Source organism: Canis lupus, chromosome 26 (assembly GCF_011100685.1).
Source record: "Canis lupus familiaris isolate Mischka breed German Shepherd chromosome 26, alternate assembly UU_Cfam_GSD_1.0, whole genome shotgun sequence".
Taxonomy (NCBI): Eukaryota; Metazoa; Chordata; class Mammalia; order Carnivora; family Canidae; genus Canis; species Canis lupus.
Window position 1 is genome coordinate 29,427,058 of NC_049247.1, and position 18,505 is coordinate 29,445,562.

The window sequence follows — 18,505 nt, forward strand, 5'->3', positions numbered from 1 at the left end:
GGTGGGTGCTGGTGTGGGACACTGAGGCAGATGAAGGGGATCAGCAGTGCCCAGGCTGAAAGCCTGGCCCGGTGTGGCTCAGCCAACAAGTGTGGGACGTGGGGCCAGTTTGCCCTGGCCTGGGAGGTATGGGCTATGCCACCACTGGGGACCCCCTTCAAACCTGACCATGCTCAAGCACTTTTCCTCTGAGTTTAAAGTGACCCAGAGAGGGCATCAGGCCCCTGAGGGGTACTCAGGTGGGAGGAGAGAAGGGTTGAGGCAAGTGGGGCCTGGTACAGGTCCACAACCTACCCCAAGCTGTCACTGGCCCTGAGAAGGCCAAGTTGCAGGTCAGCACTAGACACACATGGGACCCCTTGATGCTCAACCTGGGTGAGGGACAAGAACTCCCAGGTGCTTGCCCAAAACCAGGGTACTGCGGTTGACACGGACTCTACCTGCCCCCTTGCCCTGAAACCCATCCATTCCTACCATCCCCTGGCCTCCTCAGCCCAGCTCAGGAGGCCCTGTGACTGGCACCTGCCGTGTCCCATGCACACACACTCTTTCGAACCCCAGCCTCTGACCAAGGACAGACAGATGGACGGGGTGATGGACCTATGGTGCTCAGAAACCCATGAGCAAAAGAGGAACATGGGAAGAGGCTTGTTCTGGTGAGCGTGCCTTGGGAGCTCCTGCAGGCCAGGAAAGCAGCCCCGCTGACCCCTTGTACAGTTGTCCCCCATCACACAAGGACCTGAAATGCACTGACTCACCACAGCCTTAGAGTTTTATTATCAAGGTCTCACATTCAAGTACAGATTTCTACGAAGTCTGACTCCCCAAGAAAAAGGGAAATAGCAAGGGTTGGCTGTGTCCCCTCGCTGAGAGGGCCTACCCAAGACCCATGACCCCACAATGGGCAGGTAGGTGCCTGACAGCCTACCAAGGTGCCCCAGCATACACAGGACCCCTGGTGCATCATGCAGGACCACCCCCTCCCCCTATGGGACCACTCCATGCACATATAAGACACCCCCCCAGAGCACAAAGGACCACCAACCAGCCTATGCTTCTGTTATGACAGTGGGTTTTCCTTGGGTTGTTCTCATTTCTCATTCCAAATGAGGCCTCTCCTCTCCAAGAGCAAGTCTAGTTGTCCAGAAGTGGACTATGCCCAGGAGAAGGAGAACCACTTTTAACCAAAAGTCTATATCCTTCTCTCTTGATCAAGGCAAAGACCCACTGGCCAGAAGCACCTGTGTGTGTGAGAGGCACGTCTCTGCCTGTCTAGCATGCATATGTGTGTATGCCCGGAACCGTGTGTGCATTTGAACATGTGTGCACCTATCTGTTGCCTGTACATGTGTATGCAGGTGTGCATGGTGCCTGTGCACCTACAGGTGTGCATGGAAACATGTGCCTTGAGTGTGTGCCTCTGTGCTTGGACAGGGGCAGGCCCAGGTGCCTTCACACACACACAGCACACCTGGGCCTGCCCCAGGCCTACTGTGGGACTCTGTCCCTCCCACCAGTGTAAGGGCAGACCCTGAGCTGGACACAAGGACACAGACAGGTCACAGAAACACTAGAGGGCCCTGGTCCTGGGGGATGCTGGACAAGTCACAGGAGTGCATGTGGCTATGGAAGGTTCCTATCCACACTGGTTCTTGAGGCAAGGCCTTCCAGGAGCCCAATGGCCACACCCAGGGAGAGGGGTTAGCTCTGCAGCTTGAACTCGTGGGTGCTGGTCTCCCAGCAGGAGGGGTCCTTGTCCAGCATGCTACGCTCTGTGAAGGTCACGTGCCCGTCTGCGTCCACGAGGATGACCGTGTTGGTTCTGAAAGAGAGCAGGGGGCCCGTGTTCAGCCCTCTGCCCTCAGCCCCCTGCCTGCCTGGCCGAGCCCCAAATGGGGCCTCTGTCACCAGGAACTATCTCCTGTCCTCCCCCCACCACTACCCATCCCAAAGGTTCAGTGTACTTTCTTTCCTCCTGCCAGCCCTCCCCAAGGCCAATCCTCACTTTGTTGGTACCTGTCTCCTCCTGCGAGAGGGCAGGGACCGGTGCCCAAGAAGCCCCAGTGCAGGCTGACACCCAGAGTGGGCACACACATGCTAAAGACTGGTGGTCCCAGTTGGGCCTAGACCCAGCAGCCACACACCTATCCAGGGAGCAGAACTGGCACTCTACCTCAAGCACATGAGTACCCGTGAGTATGTAACTCAGTCAAGAAAATAAGTCTGTGACACAGAAGCTTGAGAGAATTGATGCCCTGCCACCTGCCAAGAGAAAAGCCTGAGAATGGAAAGGCCACCATTCAGGCATACAATGCTCCGGCCCTGGAGCATCAGGGTTGGTCGTTGACACCACCCTGGTCCCGCCTACCATCCCATCCCCCAGATAGAGGGCTCTAAGCTGTCATTTTTTGGAGGGTGGAAGAAAGGTTGACTCAGGCCAACCTTAACTTGAAAACCAAACCTGTGACATCATCACGCACCCAGAGTACATGTGATATCACTGTGGCATCAGTCAGCACTTGTCACCACCCAGGCACCCCATCCCTGTGTCCTTGGTGGCCACGGGCCCCCAAGATCTTGGCCGAAACATCACAGTCTACTGCAGGTCACCAGCCAGGCTGGTGCCCACGGGGCCTGGTGCACGCCAAGTCTAGGCAGATGTTGCTGTGCATGAGGTCACAATCCGCCTCCAGGCTAGGTGGGCCAGGTGCGCAACAGCACTCCTAGAGCATCCTAGCTGGTCCAGTAGCCCACCCTCCTCTGTACATCCCAAACACCTTCAAGTACAGCATGTGGGCTACCCTAGACAGAACCATAAGGATGGGCTGGGTCTCCCAGACACACACAGCCAATCTTCCTCTGCCTCGGAGGGAGAGGGGCAGACAGGGAACTTGCTGGGACAGCAGACACCCGTTCAACAGCTTCTCCTTCCCAGGCATTCTCCCCTTGTGGCTGAGACCAGAAGTTGCCTTTTTCTTGGGCAATGTCCCCAGGCTGAGATGCCCTGGGGCAATGTCCCCAGGCTGAGATGCCTAATTCCTGCCCTGGTCACACAGAAAATGTAACAGACCCAAGGACACAGGGCGAAGGGGGTGGGGGGGAAGAGCTGGGCAGCGGGACCTCTGGGCCCCCGGGGATCTACCAACCCCGCGTGCATCCATAGCCATTCCAGGCCCCTCAAGACCGTGTAGGGAGCAGGAACAAGCCCAGAAGCCACTCCTGCAGTACCCCTGGGAGCCGACGAGCATTTCGTGCAAAACCATCAACTATGGTGTCTGCTGGCCCAACAGCCCCCCAGGCTAAAATGGCAGCTGCTTTTAGAGAGGGCAGAGGCTCTGGGATCCCTAGAGCTCAGGGAGGGCTGGGTTCCTCATGGGACAGGACTGAATGCACCCAGCAGCCCCTCGTACCTGGTGCCATAGCCCGGGCAGCGCACACACACAGCAGCATACTTGCTCAGAAAGGGCTGCACGTACTCCCTGCCCTGGTCCTCAATGGCCGGGTCTGGCAGCTGCCTGGAAGGACAGAGGAGGGGTCACTGCCACCCGACCCACCCACCTGCAGCCCCACCTGCCATCCTCAAGGCCTGCAGTGCCCAAGGAGCCTACCAGCCTCACAAGGCAGTTGGAGGGGTCCAATGAGAGTGATTACCAGGCCAGCTTGTCCTGCTAGGGCTACCAGAAGCTTTCCCAGGATCCAGGGACAAGAGCACCTGTGAGCTAGGCACTGGGGAAGGGTCTGGGGGCTCCATCTGGTTAGAGCTGTACAAGGCCCCCCCAGGAAGGACAAAAACCGTCTCTCAGAGCAAACTCACCTTCCTGTCCTGGTGAGGTCTGAGTGGTTAGGGGTGCTGTGGGGCAGATGCCTGGCTGAGGGGTCACTGGCCACACACACACCCTGCCTACCCCAAGAGATACCCTATGGGCACCTCTCCATGTGACAGGAACCCACTCGAGCTCTGCAACTTGCCAGCCACTGAAGCTGGTGCTAGGACCACAGCTGTCAAAACAGCCAGGACCCCGTTTCAGGCCAGCAAGGATGACAGACAGTGACCAAGGGCCATGTGGACTTACAGCTGAGCATGGGACGCCGGGCCAGCCCAAGGAGGGCTTCCCTGAGGGACAGCTATGCTGGGGCTGAAGGTGCCCTGCTTCATGGTTCCAAAAGGAGACAGAGACTAAGCAAGGGACAGGGAGGGGTTCCAGCAGAAAGGAATGGGAGGCTGCTCATGGGGGCTCCTCTGAAGGGCTGCTGAGGCATCTGGGCAGGAGAGTGGCCTGGCCTGAGTATGGGCCACATTGTGGCATGGGAGGATGGTAGCTTGGCCAGCACCTCTGACCCCCAGCTGGGATGGCCAGGACATGCCAGGGGGTGGCATCCTAGAGCAGGTATTGTGTGCAGAAGCCAATGGGGTACCTTAAAGGAAGTTGGGTCAGGAGCTCCTTTCCCCCAGGTGATTCCCAGGACAGGTGTGTCTATGCCACAGTACCAGTAGGACAATATGTAGGAAGGACAATTAACCCCCAGACATACTCCCAGGGTAGCTGCTTGCTTCTGGGGCACCTGGAGCTTTCTAGAATCCCCCACTAGTTGTGTGCAGACATAGGGAACCTCCAGCTACTCTCTGCCCCATACATGATCACATCAAGCCTCTGAGAACATTGAGTTTCCAAGTATACTGGTCCAGGAGGGGAGCAGTTAGGAGAGGAATGAAGAATAGGGTATCTATCAGGTTCCCGCTGGCTGAGGAGCTGGCCCCAGTCACCTCCTTGAGCCTCCCACGGCAGCACAGCCTGCCTGCCTGCCTCTACGTCCCAGGGCTAGAGGAGGAGAATACTCTGCTCGCCCCAGCATGATCTGCCCACTCACGCCTCGTCATTGTTGAGCACATTCAGGAGCTGGGCAATGAGGATGTCCTTGGGGAGTGCCTGGCTTCGCTCCACAGCTTCTAGGAAGAGCTGCTTCCCAAAGCACAGCTTCCTCCAGGGCGTCTCCAGCAGTGCATTGCTTAGTCCATAGGTCCCTGCAGAGAGGGGGACAAGCCAGCCAGTGCAGGGGCCCTGCTGTCGGAATTCAAGGTAAATGCCCACCCACCTGCACTGGGCAAGAGGCCAGGAGTATGGCCGAGGACACTGAGGCCAGGCCACCCCACACTGCAGCACTTTCTCTACGTGGATTCCTGACTTGTCTGTGTGGCAAGGAGTGAAGAACTCAACACAGCAGAGCACTCCCAGGAGGCCTTGAGGCTCAAGTGCCAAGTACCAAGCATCCTTGATGGACAGAATAATAGAGGATCAACAACCTGAATTCCAAGTAGGCAGAAGAAGGGGAACCTCAAGAAGGAACCACCTCCCCATCTCACTCCTGTCTCTAAGCTAGGAAAAAGCTGTAAGGTATGGATCTGCCTGAGAAGGTCAAGGATGGGAAAATAGCCAACATCAGAATGGCCTCAACTCAATGGGAGGGGGCAGGGCCCCCCTCTACTCTATACTGGCCAGAACCCTGACGTGGAGAATGAGAGGGTCAGCGCAATTTTCTTAGAACAAGTTCACAGTGAGTGAAAAGAATGTGTGGCAAAAAAGTAAAGGGTTTCTCACTCACGGAAAACAAAAAACAAAAAAAAACAACACTTGGCCTTGAAGTAGAGAGGCCCCTAGAGCCTCAGGCAGCAATGGCAGGTGAACTCAGAAGCATGGATCTTGAAAGATGCACTGAAGACAGGCTGCCACCACCCTCTGCTGCCATTCCTCACAGGGTGAGGATCCCGAGTCTGAGGTGATTGCAGCCACTTCCAAGGAAGACAGCCTTGGGTCCCCTGGGCCACCAGGCTGGGGTATCACTGTGTTTTATCCAGTAAGAGCAGCAGGGAAGACTACCCAGTGGTGGTCCTGGGCCCCTGGGCAGCCACATGCAGACACTGAAGTGGAATCTCTACCTCACACCATACATAAGAATTGACTCAAAATGTCCTGAAGCCTCTGAACCTTAAAGGCTGATGCTATAAACCTTAGAAGAACACACAGGAGAAAAGCTACCAGCTTTTGATTAGGCAGTGATTTCTTAAACATGACACCAAAAGCACGAACAACAACAAAAAAGAAATATATAAACTGGACTTCACCAAAATTCAAAATGTGCCTCAAACACATGAACAAAAAAGTGAAAAGAAAACCAACAGAAAGGCAGCCCTGGTAGCTCAGCGGTTTAGCGCCGCCTTCAGCCCAGGGTGTAATAATCCTGGAGACACATGATCGAGTCCCTCATCAGGCTCCCTGCATGGAGACTGCTTCTCTCTCTGCCTCTCTCTCTGTGTCTCTCTCATGAATAAATTTAAAAAAAGAAAAGAAAACCAACAGAAGGCAAGATAATTTTTGCAAATCATAAATCTGATACAAGACTGGTAGCTAGAATATATAAAGAACTACAACTTGGGGCACCCAGCTGGCTCTGTTGGAAGAGCATGCGACTCTTGATCTCAGGGTTTTAAGTTCCACCCCAGGTTGGACACAGAAATTACTAAAAAATAAAATCTTAAAAAAACAAAAAAAAACCCCTACAACTCAAATATAAAAATAGAAACAAATCAATTTAAAAATAGGCAAAAGGGATCCCTGGGTGACGCAGCGGTTTGGCGCCTGCCTTTGGCCCAGGGCGCGATCCTGGAGACCCGGGATCGAATCCCACGTCGGGCTCCCGGTGCATGGAGCCTGCTTCTCCCTCTGCCTGTGTCTCTGCCTCTCTCTCTCTCTCTGTCTCTGTCTCTCTCTCTCTGTGACTATCATAAATAAATAAAGAAAAAAAACATTAAAAAAAAAAACAGGCAAAGGATCTGAACGGGCAAAGGATCTGAATAGGCATCTCTTCAAAGAAGATATATAAATGACCTATAAGCACATGAAGAGATGCTCAACGTCTTTTGCCATCAGAGAAAGGCAAATCAAAATCACCACAAAACACTACTTCATACCCACTAGGATTGCCATAATCATAAAGATAGGCTCCTGGCTGGCTTCATCGGCAGAGCGTGAGACTCTTGATCTTGGGATTGTGAGTCTGAGCCCCACATTGGATGTAGAATTTTTTAATTTAAAAATATTAAGAAAAGAATAACTGCTAGTGAGGATGTGGAAAAACTGGAATCTCATATGCTGCTGGTGGGAACGTTAATGGTGCAACTGCTTTGGAAAATAGTTCAGCAGTTCCCCAAAGGGATTAGACGGTTACCTTACCATCTAGCACTTCCACTCCTAGGTATACACATGAGAGAGGGAAACACAGGTCCCCCCAAAAACTTTTTGACAAATGTTCACAGCGGCATGTTCCACAGTAGCCAAAAGTTGAAAACAACCCAAGGGTGGGTCCATCAACCAGATAAAAGGAAAAACAAAATGTAGACTATCTGGACTGGACAATGGAATATCATTTAGCCATAAAATGGAAATGGAGCCCTAATTTGTGATAATACAACCACAGACAGACCTTGAAAACATTGTGCTAAGAAGCCAGTCACAAAAGGCCACATATTGGATGACTGTGCTTATACGAAACGTCCAGAATAAGCACGTCCAGAGAGACAGAAAGTAGGTTAGTGGTTACCTGGGTCTGAGGGGTAGAGGGGACAGGTGGGGGGGTGACTGCTAATGGGGACAAGGGTTTCTCTTTGGAGTGAAAATGTCACGGAATTCAGTCGCAGTGAGAGCTGCTCACCTTTGCAGATAGACTCTGATCTTCTGAATGGTATAGTTTAAGTGAGTAGGTTGTATGATATGTGAGTTACATCTCAAGAAAGCTGTTATTTTAAAAGTGACATGATTTTTAAAAAGTGACATGACTGGAGAAACAAGCTCAGGGAAACAACACAATGTATCTGAAATGACCTCGCTCCCTCCCTTCCACTTTCCCTCTCTCTGTCCCGTCCTTTTCTCCCTTTGGCAGAAAACAAGCATCTCCAGTCACAGAATCTCAGGCACTGAGATCTGAGACAAAGCATCACAGGAGTGGTTTCCAGATGCTTCCACAAAGGCCTCTGGGCCAAGGTATAGAATTGAGGGTAGGAGGGGCCTCCATGTCCTATTGTGGACACAGTTTCAGTTCTCAGTTCTCTCCAGGCAGTCATGGGCTCAGCACTAGGGGAAGGTGGCCTTGGCTGTGGACAGCCTGATATGTGGACCAGGCATAGGCCATGGGCCTCTAAGGGGCCATAAGGTACACAAATGGCCAAAGAGCATAATCCCAGGAGAGAAATGTGACAGGGACCTAGTCTCTGAAAAGTACAGAAGTGTCACCATAGAAGCCACCCCTATCTGTCGCCACCCACCAGAGCAGGCTTACCTGGTGCCAGGACTACTGGCTCGGGCTCCCCCCGGTTTCCATAGTAGCAAATGACATCTCCCTTCTCTGTGCTGTGGACAGAAGAAAGGGTCAGATGGGAGCCATGAGGCATCCAAATCTCTCACTGCCTGGCAGTCTCCACAGTCCCATCCCCAGCACAGGGACAATGACTCGCTGCAACTAGGACAGGAGCTAGTCAGGGCCCCAGCCTCTCAAGGACCTCACTGGTAGGATCCTGGAGACCCCTGGCTCCTGACACCCAGCTCACCACAGAGACCACTGGCCTGGGAACATCCTGGGAGGGGCAGCATCTAAAAGACCCCCCCCCCCCCCCCGCCTCACCACATGCCCCAGTGGTACAGGTACTCGCAGGCTATTTGCATTAATAACTGCAAAGTACCCGCAGCCACCAGTCCCCACCCCGCCCACAAGCTATCTCTGGAACACCTCCAGACACAGTGGGATGCCCCAGGGTAAAAGAGGCTTCTGAACAAAGCACCAAAGATCACATTTGCCTACTTTTATGTGCTGAGTGTGCATTTGAAAATAGTTCAAAATGCTCAGAGCTAAAAATGTTCCCATTTCTAAATACCATAGTAAATCTTCCTGCTAGAGGAATTGCCTTCTCTGCAAACTAGAGAAGGACTCTTTCTGGCCTGTGAGCTGCCCTCCCGTAGGTGCAGAGAATGCCACCCATGGGACCTGAGCCTCCAGGATGAACCACTGCAAAGAAAGGGCTGGGTGGGGCTGCCAGGGAGTCCCTCCGCTGTGTCCACTCTGGCCCCAAATGACTTCACATTCTGCTCATGTTCTTGCTCCCCACAGCCCCTAGCTCATTTCTTAAGACATCTGGCTAATGACTTCAGAAATTTTGTTTATAGGAAAAAACTAGAAAGCATGAAGACTCGTGGGTTGGACATCCACTCCTGCCGTGCTTGGTCAGGGACCAGCCACAACAGTGATGAGGCTCTCTTCTTCTTGACCCCGACTTCCTCCAGGCACCTACCACTGGGGCTGCTTGCTGACCAGACTCCTTCCACCTCCAGGCCTCAGCCCTCCACAGCTGGCCCTTGGGCATAACCCATTTGGTTGCCCTGGCCACCACCTGTCCTTGAGGGCTGTGTCTAGGGAGCCCTGTGGCCCCAGAAGCCAGGAGACCTGTTCAGGCATTGAGGGGCCCAAACTCACCTGCAGGAGCCACCTGCCCATGCATGTGTCCACTCAGAGCATGGAGCCCTCGTCACCCAACCACTTGACATGGCTGCTGAGCACTGAATCCTGCTGGGCTACTAGTCTCCCAGACTGCATCAAATGTACAAAGAATGATCAGCAAAATGGTCCCTGGACAGAGGGAGCAAGGAAGGCACGGAACTTCCCCTCCAGGAGTGCCCATGGTGTGAAGGAGAGGGCCCTGGGCAGCAAATGCCTATGCCAGCACCACGTCCTCCCAAGGGCACTGCAGCCTCCACGTCAATATATCTACCCATGCAGCAGGAGTGGGGCTGAGCATGCTACATGCAGTGGACACTCAAGGCACAGTGGGCCTGGGACTCCTTGTGGAAAGAGGTAGGCTCAGGCCAGGTGTCTGGTCACAGGCCAATCACAGAGTACTGACCACTTCTCCTGGTGGAAGGTGACAACATCCACTGACCTCTGGGGCAGCAAGGGTACACGAGGGGAGGGCAGGAGGGAAGGAGGATGCATGCTCACTTCACTGAAGGACAAATTCACAAACTGCTGCAGTTCCAAGGCCGCATCTATAAAGTGCAAGTCCCCCAGGAGGGGGCACAGGACACCCCACCTGCCCTGTGGGGCTGTTCTCACCAATACCTGAATCCACCAGCCACTCCGTGAAGCCTGCTGTGAGAAATGCACGTGGGCCCTGGGGCATCAGAGGTGAGGACACCTAGCCAGGGCCTCTCCACATTAGCTACCCCTTCATGGCTATGGCATTACCACTCCCCCACCTGCTGTGATCTGTCTTATGCACCAAGACTGTCAATAGTGTCTACTCTGCTGTCGCCACATCTGTCTGCACACTTGTAGGAAGGGCCAGGTAAGAGACTGGCACCTAGGACGCGGCCCCAGCCATGCCCCCTACCTCTGTCCACAAGCATCTGATCAGCAGTCCTGGGCACAGGCTCTGGGGTCACCCCCCAGGGCATCACATGACTCCCACTGATCTGCACCAAACACCAACAATCACATCACTGCAAGGCTCAGCATCCACAGTGGGAAGTGGACCCCAGGCAGTGCCCACTGCTCAGGTGGCACTCAGCAGGTCCTGCTGAGAAATAGGCCCTGGACTAGAGGCAACCCTGTGGAGGTCCACGGCAGTGCAGCAGGGTCACGGTCAGGTCCAGGCATGGGAGCCACAGAGATAAACACACTCGGAAAAGCCAGGCCACAGCCCAGTGGTGGCCAGCCAGCTCCTCAGGTAGAAAGAGATACTGCAAGCTGGTATCCAGAAGCATCACAGTCACAAGTGCAGCACTCCTTCCCAACTTTGTGCCCTCTTGGTGGGATGGGGCTACCATCTCCAGAGGCACCTAGACCCCAGCCAGTAGCCCGAGGCAGCACTGTGGGACCCCAGCCCCAACTCACAAGCAGCAGGGGTCTTAGCCACGTCAACTGCCTGTATGAGCTCAGTCACGGCAGGTGCACATGGGGGTGGCCGTGAGGATGTGCCAGGTGCTACACGTGAAGGGCTCAGCCTCCACCCCCACATGTGCCTCACATGCATCTGGCAACACCCCAACTGCCACATCCCCACATGACCTGGGCCCTCTGCTGGGTTCCAGCAACCTGACTCCTGCCTCTCCGCCAGTGCAGGTCCACTGAGGCCCCAGGCCTCTTGGGGACCCTGCCTCCTGCCTCTGCTCTTTGCTATCTGCCCGACTCCAGGTAGGGGAAGACTTCTCCCAAATGGCTGTGCAGCAGAGCCTCCATGTCCTCTGGTAACAGGGCTTCATTGCCCCTCAGTAACTACAGACAGGCCCTGGGAGCTGTCCACCGAGCCCATTCAGAACCTGAGATGCGCCATGCCACACGCTCAGACACACCTCACTGAGGAAGCACCCTGAGGCCCCAGAGCTCAGCAGCACCTGACACCAGTGGGTGCCGGGCTGCTCCATACCAGTCAGTGGTGCTTGGACCTCCTTTCTCCAGCCTAGGGCACTTCTGCACCCCATAGAACAGGGCAAGTGCAGTGTGGCCCCAAAGCACGGGACTCCTTAGCCACAGACACATGGAGGAGCTTTCAGGGGCCAAGGGCTGGCATGGGGATGGGGGGGGGGCCCTGTGGTTGGAGATGCCCACCGCAGTCAGGCTACAGTTCTCACACAGCAGCCAGCGGCCCTCACACTGCCACAGGAAGCCCCGACTCAATTCCTCGAGTCTCCACAACAGTCGGTCGGCCCTAGGAAGCCTCACCACGCCCAACGGGTGCAATGTGCCCAGAGAGGCTGCCACAGTACCCCAAGCTGAGGGGCGGAGTGGGAGCCCAACTCCTGTCAAGCCCACAGCTCAGCCCTGTGCAGTGCCCGGTGGGCCACCGCCACCCTCCCAGCAGACCCACCTCAGGTCAGCTGCTATAAGGTTAAAGCCGTTGTACAGGTGACCCTCCGCAGAAACCTTCTTCAAGTAGGACAAGCTGTCCATGTCTGTAGTCAGAAAGTGGGCCACAAGTTCACCTGTGGGAAGGGGACAGACACACATGGCCAAGGCAGCAGGGCTGAGCCCCTCTTCCCGGGGAGACTGACATGGGGCTGGTGCAGGCGAAACACCCACCACACCAGCCATACCTCATTGACCTGGCAGCTAAGGAGGTCTGCATCAACAACTCTGTGTTGGGTTTTAATTTGTTTTCTGCCATTACACCCTAAATGGAAGCACAGCAGGAGGCAAAAAGTCCTCAGTGGGGACCCTGCATGTCCATGGAGCTGTCTTCCCAGAGGGTGTTACTCTGCAAACACCTGACAGATGGGGGGATGATGACAACAGCCAGAAGTGACACTGTGGCCTGGGGCACAAATGTGGAGAAAGTCCCCCTCCCCTGTCTATGCAGGCTCGTGCTGTGTGAGCCAGGCAATGGGGGCTCCCACAGTGATGCCAGCCAGCAGCCCTCAGGGCCCCTTTTTCCTCCTCCTGTGTCTCCATGTGCCCAAGGAAAGCCTGCCCCCCCTCCGCCCCCTCCACCACTGCCCCAAGGTACCTCGGCCCCGGGCATCCCGGTCTTGCCGTGGCTGCAGGTAGTTGGTGAGCGCGGCCAGCTTCCCCCGTGTGCTGATACCCAGCCACGTGCCTCCTTCCTTACCTTCCTCCATGTCAAGCCCTGTGACAGATGATAGTGTCACCACCAGTAGTACCTGCCTTCACCCTGTCCCTGTGTCCTAGGGAGGTACATACTCAGCCTAGCAGCCCTGGCTAAGGAACAGGGACTTGAACTACTCAGGGCAAGGCAGTCCCAAAGCCCATAGGGCACAGGAGAGAGGACCTGCCCCCCGCCCGGATGACATATGATGCCCATGGGAGCCCCTGAAAACTTGTGGTGGGACCTGGCATGTGTGGAATGCATCCTAATGCTTGGATCAGTGCCAGGCTGGGATCACAGTGCCAGCTCCATCCTCACAACAGCACCAGCCCCCAATCCTACATCCTGGATTAGGTGTAGGGCCACTGGCTGCCCTCCCGTAACAAGACATACAGGCCCTCAGGGTGGGTGCTTCCCTAGGAGTCCAGAGCACATCCAGGCCCACCCACTTGCCTCAATCCCACTCCATAGGCCCAGGCCATGGTTAGTGCCCTACCACCAGATCGGTGAGGCCCTTAAAGCCATAGGAAAGTGTCTTCCTAGATTAGAGGGTCATTTTAGCTGAATACTGGGGTAAAAGCAGGTAAGTCATTAAAATATCATTTTTATAATACTAAGTTACAACAGTAAGATAAAAAATGTAAAGATCAGAAAGGAAGAAATAAACTGTCTCTATTTGCAGATGACAGGACTACCTGTGAAGAAAATCTAAAAGGAATCTATCAAAAAAAAAAAAAATCTGCTGGGGGTGCTTGGCTGGCCCAGTCAGAACAACATGCAACTCTTGATCTCAGGGTCCTGAGTTTGAGCTCTATGTTGGATATACATATTACTAAAAAAATTAATTAATTTTTAAAAATCAACTAGAACTGTTGAGTAAATAAAGGCAAAAATCAGAAAAATGAAAACTTACACATACCATTTACAATACCATTAAACCAAACCAAACAAAACAAAAAGTAGGAAAATATTTAAAGAAAAATGTATAATACCTAAAGACTGAAAACCACAGACCAGCTCTGAAAGAAGTCAAGCAGATGTAATTAAGAGAGAGAGATATGCCCTGTTCTTCAACTGAAGAGTCAATATTGTTAAGATGACAGTTCTCTCCAAATGGCCGAAAGAGTCAACACAATCCAAATCCAAATTCAAATCCTAGCAAGCTTTCTGTTTTATAGAAATTAACAAGCTGACACTAAAATTTATATGCACACACGAAAGAGCCAGGATGGCCAAAGAAGTTCTGAAATAGAACAAAACTGGAGGACTTAACACTGCCTGATTTCAAAACTTGCTAAAAAAGCTGCAGTCATCGAGACAGTGTGATGTTGGCATCAAGACAGCCGAACAGATCAATGGGACACAAGGGAGTCCAAAATAGACCCACACATATGTGTTCAACTGATTTTCAAACAAGTTGCCATAGGAATGCAATAGGCAAACGAGTATCCACTTAATAAATAAGACTAGAAGAACTGGAGAGGTGTGTGTGGGTGGAGGGGGGAGACATGAATCTCAACCCCTACCTCACACCATGTACAAAAATGTAAGATAAATCAGAGGCCCAAAGACAAAACTCCAAATCAAAAGGCTTCTAGAAGCAGAAAGAGGAAAATATATTTATGGCCTTAAGGTAGGCAAAAACACAAACAGAATAAACCATAGAAAAAAGAGTAAACTGCACTTCACTAAAAGAAAATATTCTGCTTGCCAAAATGTATTAAGAAAATGATTAGGCAATACATTTATCCAACAAGGGACTCCTATCCAGAATGCGTAAAAACTCCTACAAATCAACCATTGAAGAGTAAACGAGAATTCCACATCTGGCCATCAATAGGGACCAGATTTACTCTCTTATATAAAACCACAGAAAATAAAATACATGAAACAATGGGTTCCAAGACACTGCACATCAAAAGACAAAGGACAGCGATCTCTGAGATAAGAAACAAGGTGGGCAGCCCCAGTGGCACAGCGGTTTAGTGCCGCCTGCAACCCAGGGTGTGACCCTGGAGACCCAGGATGGAGTCCCACGTCGAGCTTCCTGCAAGAAGCCTGCTTCTCCCTCTGCCTGTGTCTCTGCCTCTCTCTCTCTCTCTCTGAATAAATAAATAAATAAATCTTTAAAAAAAAAGAAAAAGAAACAAACAAGGCGAACCCCATGACTGGAAAGCCTCCAGGACACTCCAGAGAGAGGAGGTCCAGGCAGAGTCCACTGGACTGCCTGGCCAAGGGGAAGGACTGGGAGCCTGGGGAGATTGAGGCGACCAGAGCTCCTGAGACAGAGGACCAGAGAGGAGAGAACTGCACAGAATGCCAGACAGTTGATCAGCATATGTGTGAGAAAACCACCCAAGGCCAGGAAAGAACCAGCCAGAAAGACTAGAGGAGACAGTGCTCACAACAGGGCTAGGAACAGCACCTGTTCCCAGAAGTCGGCCTGTAAAACCTCAAGACCCAGGGAGCACAGGCAAGTGAAGACAGAAGGATCTTGCCTGAGTAGCAGGGAATCACTGGCCTTAGACTGGGCATAGCTTCATAGCCACTTAACCAATCTTAAAAGCAAGAACTGAAAGGATCAAACTGTTTCTGAGTAACTTGGCTGTTATCCCAGGGCAAAGCTCAGAAATATTTATAGATATACAAAAATACTCAATCCCCAACAAGATAAAATCCACAAATGTTTAGCATCCAATCAAAAATTACCAAGCATGCAAAGAAGCAGAAAAACATGGTCCTGCTTACTAAAAGCTCAATCTATTAAAACTAAACTGGAACTAAAGCAGACGTCAGACTTTGCAGACAAGGATATTCAAACAGTTATTACAACTATACTCTCTATGCTAAAGCAGTTAAGAACATACAAAGAAGATAAAAAATTGAACTTCTAGAGGTTAAAACCTACAATGTCGGAGATAAACATATAGGATGGAGGAAAAAAGCAGATTAGACACTGCAGAAAAAAGATTAGCTAATGTGAAGATATAATAATAGAAATGATCTAAAATGAAACAGAGAGAAAACAGGGTTTTTAAAAATGAATGGAGTATCATCAGGGGCGTCTGGGTGGCTCATCAGCTAAGTGTCTGACTCTTGATTTTGGCTCAAGCCACGATCTCAGGGTCATGAAATCAAGCCCTGAGTCAGGCTCTGTGCTCAGCAGGGTATCCACTTGAGATTCTCACTCTCTCCCTCTGCCCCCACCCCCACTCACATGCACACTCCTCTCTTTCTTTAAAAAACTCATAAACGAAATCTTTTAAAAAATGAATTGAGCATCATCAAAGTGTGGGAAAACCTCAAGAAAACTAATATTAAAAAAAAGAAAACTAATATATGTGTGAGGAAGCAGAGAGAGGGAAAGAGATTGAGAGAGCAAGAGACCGAAAAAATATTTGAAAAAATAATAGCCCAATTTCCCCAAACTTCTAACAAGTTCCCAAGAAATGCTGATGCTACTAACTCACAGATCACATTTGGAGAATTGCTGGCCTACGATTTTGCACACAATTTGGTGATGTCAGATGGTAGGAGGATGTGGCTCTCAGTGGTTCCAGCCCTAAACTGGTACAGTGGCCTCCTGGGCCCACCCAGTGCTGCCCTGCAGCAGGGCGACCTCCCACTAGGCCGGAGCCCTTGCATGCCAGAGGCCAAGTCCCAATCACCACAAAGGGTGAAGGATTCCAAGTGGCTGGACCCCCTCAGCAGGGATTGGTCCCGATCATGGGGCAGGGTACAAGCCTGAGTACCAAGCGAGATGGAGCCCGGGTGGCCAGGATAGCCAAGGAGCCCAAGCAGGCTAACCCTTTATCTGTGTCTTCATCCACAAAAATCCTCAAGAAGGGCCATCAGGCCCTCAACTCCTCACCCCACCCACCCTGACCAGTCTTCCCTCACTGCCACTACAGCCTCCCACATTCATGCCCTGTAGTGGTGACACATACAGCCTGCCCCATCCCCAGGACCCCTTCCATCCTACTCTAGCTCAGGATGGTTGGCATGGTCCTAGCTAGGCCCACAGGCTCCCCTCAGCCCTCCACGTAGTCCTGAGGGCCTGTCCCTCACTGGCCCAGCCAAGGATCCCACATGCATGGGCCCTGGGGTTACTGTACAGAGATGCCTGGAGCTTACACAATAGGGGTATCCTCACTAGCCCTGCCCCATACTTTTGTTCACACATCTAGACATGTCCAAGGTCTCCTGTGTAGCTTCTGAGGAGACCAAGACGTAGCCCAGAGACCCAGCCTCTTCTTGCTGAGTGCACAGCCTCACAACAGCTTTCCCCACCACCTGCCAGATCTCCTGCCTGTGACACTGCCCTGCCTCAGTCTCCCTACTGCTGTCCTACCCCCACATGGCACCAGGACAATCCAGCCTGGACAGTGATTTCCACATACCACCACCCAACCAGTCTATAAAGGAGGCCTTCCGTGGAAGTTCCACAGTCAAGCTTCTAGATACTGCAGGCAAAGCAGGGCACACCTAGTGTCTCCAGACCCCTGAGGCCGCCCACTCAGCCTGCTGGGCATCTGAGCATCCCTATCAGCTCTGCCTGGCTCCCTTGTGCTTCCCTGACACCTGGCTCACAGTCAGAGGGAACCCAGCCTGGCCAACACCAGTCCACATGCCCTCCAGGAGATCCCTCCCTGCCCTTTGGGCAGAAACTGCTCTTTGTCCAACAGTTTCAGAGAGGCCGCCAGCCAAGCTGGCATAGAACACAGCTGTCACCTCCGTTCCTGTCTCTGTGGGAACTCCTCATGCAGTTCCCATCTGAACGTGCTCCAACCAAGCCTGTGCTCCCCAAATTCAGCCCACCCCTGACAGGTGCCAGCGTGTAAACAGAAATGTGTCTAGGTGTAAGTATGCACACACCAGCTATGATGCTTTAGAGTGATCGAGTGTGAACCTGCACCTCATACAAACCCAACCGTATGCCCACAGCAGAAAGGTGGATCCAAATAAAACCAACTGATCCTTCCAGCTATTTCCCCGGGAATCTACAACACACCACGTGAATGGTGCTGGACTTCAGGGCTGGTCACCCCAATGCTGGCCTCAGACCCAAACCTGGGAGCTTCCCCCACGAGTCCAGTCAGCGTCCACTTATTCATCCTGCACTTACAATGGGAAGCAGCACCAGTAATAGGTAAGAACACTCAGGGGCTCCTGCGTCCTGCTGTGTCGTGGCCACACCCCCGGCCCTATGCGGGAAGACTCACCACTAAGGACCTCATTGTTGTTCCCCCAGAAGTCAGCTAACTTGGATGGTCTGTGGTAAAATTCGTCCCTGTTGGCTGCCAGGATGAGCCTGAAAGACAAAGCATGATTAAAGGTCTCGGGGGAAAAACAGAAAAGCCCTATTTTTTTCTGCTATTAACAAAGAAAATTTGCCTCCATAGCAACACAAGAGAGTCCTAGAGAGGACAGGAACCCTCAGGAGACAAAGGTCAGTGATGGCTCCAGACAAGCAGGTTTCTCAAGGAGCCTTCAGCCAAGACTGCCCCCGGACTCTGCCAAATAAAGAGGCAGATGCTGGGCAAAGACGCGTAGCCCATCCCACCCTACACACACCACTCGTCACCCAGAAAGGGCAGCAGGACCTGCATAGGTGACAGCCTTGAGCAGCTGGCATCAGGCATGTCCCCAGGTGCCCCAGTGCAGAGAAGTGCTCCTTGTGCCTGTCTGTCCCTTCCCCTGAAGTTACCCCTGGTGAGCATGCCCACCAGAAGGGCCCTGGGGCCACGTGGAGCAGCAGCAGAGCACAGGATCGCTGGAGGCTGCCGTCCTGCATTTTGGGGTGTTTGGGGAAGTGGGTAAGCATTTCTGTGGCTCTCTAGTTTTGTTTGCATCATGAAACCA

General features: G+C 52.7%; 1 protein-coding gene across 3 annotated transcripts in view; it reads right to left on the minus strand.

Annotated features, from left to right (window-relative positions):
• Positions 1 to 750: 750 nt before the first annotated feature.
• The window catches only part of TANGO2 (transport and golgi organization 2 homolog), a 38,367-nt gene continuing 20,612 nt past the window's right edge, over positions 751 to 18,505 (minus strand). For all 3 annotated transcript variants that reach the window (XM_038575878.1, XM_038575876.1, XM_038575877.1), the window contains exons 3-9: positions 17,866 to 17,954; positions 12,545 to 12,664; positions 11,909 to 12,023; positions 8,332 to 8,402; positions 4,870 to 5,023; positions 3,411 to 3,515; positions 751 to 1,822 (exon numbers count right to left, since the gene is read on the minus strand). In XM_038575878.1, the coding sequence (XP_038431806.1) occupies positions 1,702 to 1,822; positions 3,411 to 3,515; positions 4,870 to 5,023; positions 8,332 to 8,402; positions 11,909 to 12,023; positions 12,545 to 12,664; positions 17,866 to 17,954 (775 nt within the window). In that variant the 3' untranslated portion in view covers positions 751 to 1,701. The remainder of the gene's footprint in view (positions 1,823 to 3,410; positions 3,516 to 4,869; positions 5,024 to 8,331; positions 8,403 to 11,908; positions 12,024 to 12,544; positions 12,665 to 17,865; positions 17,955 to 18,505) is intronic.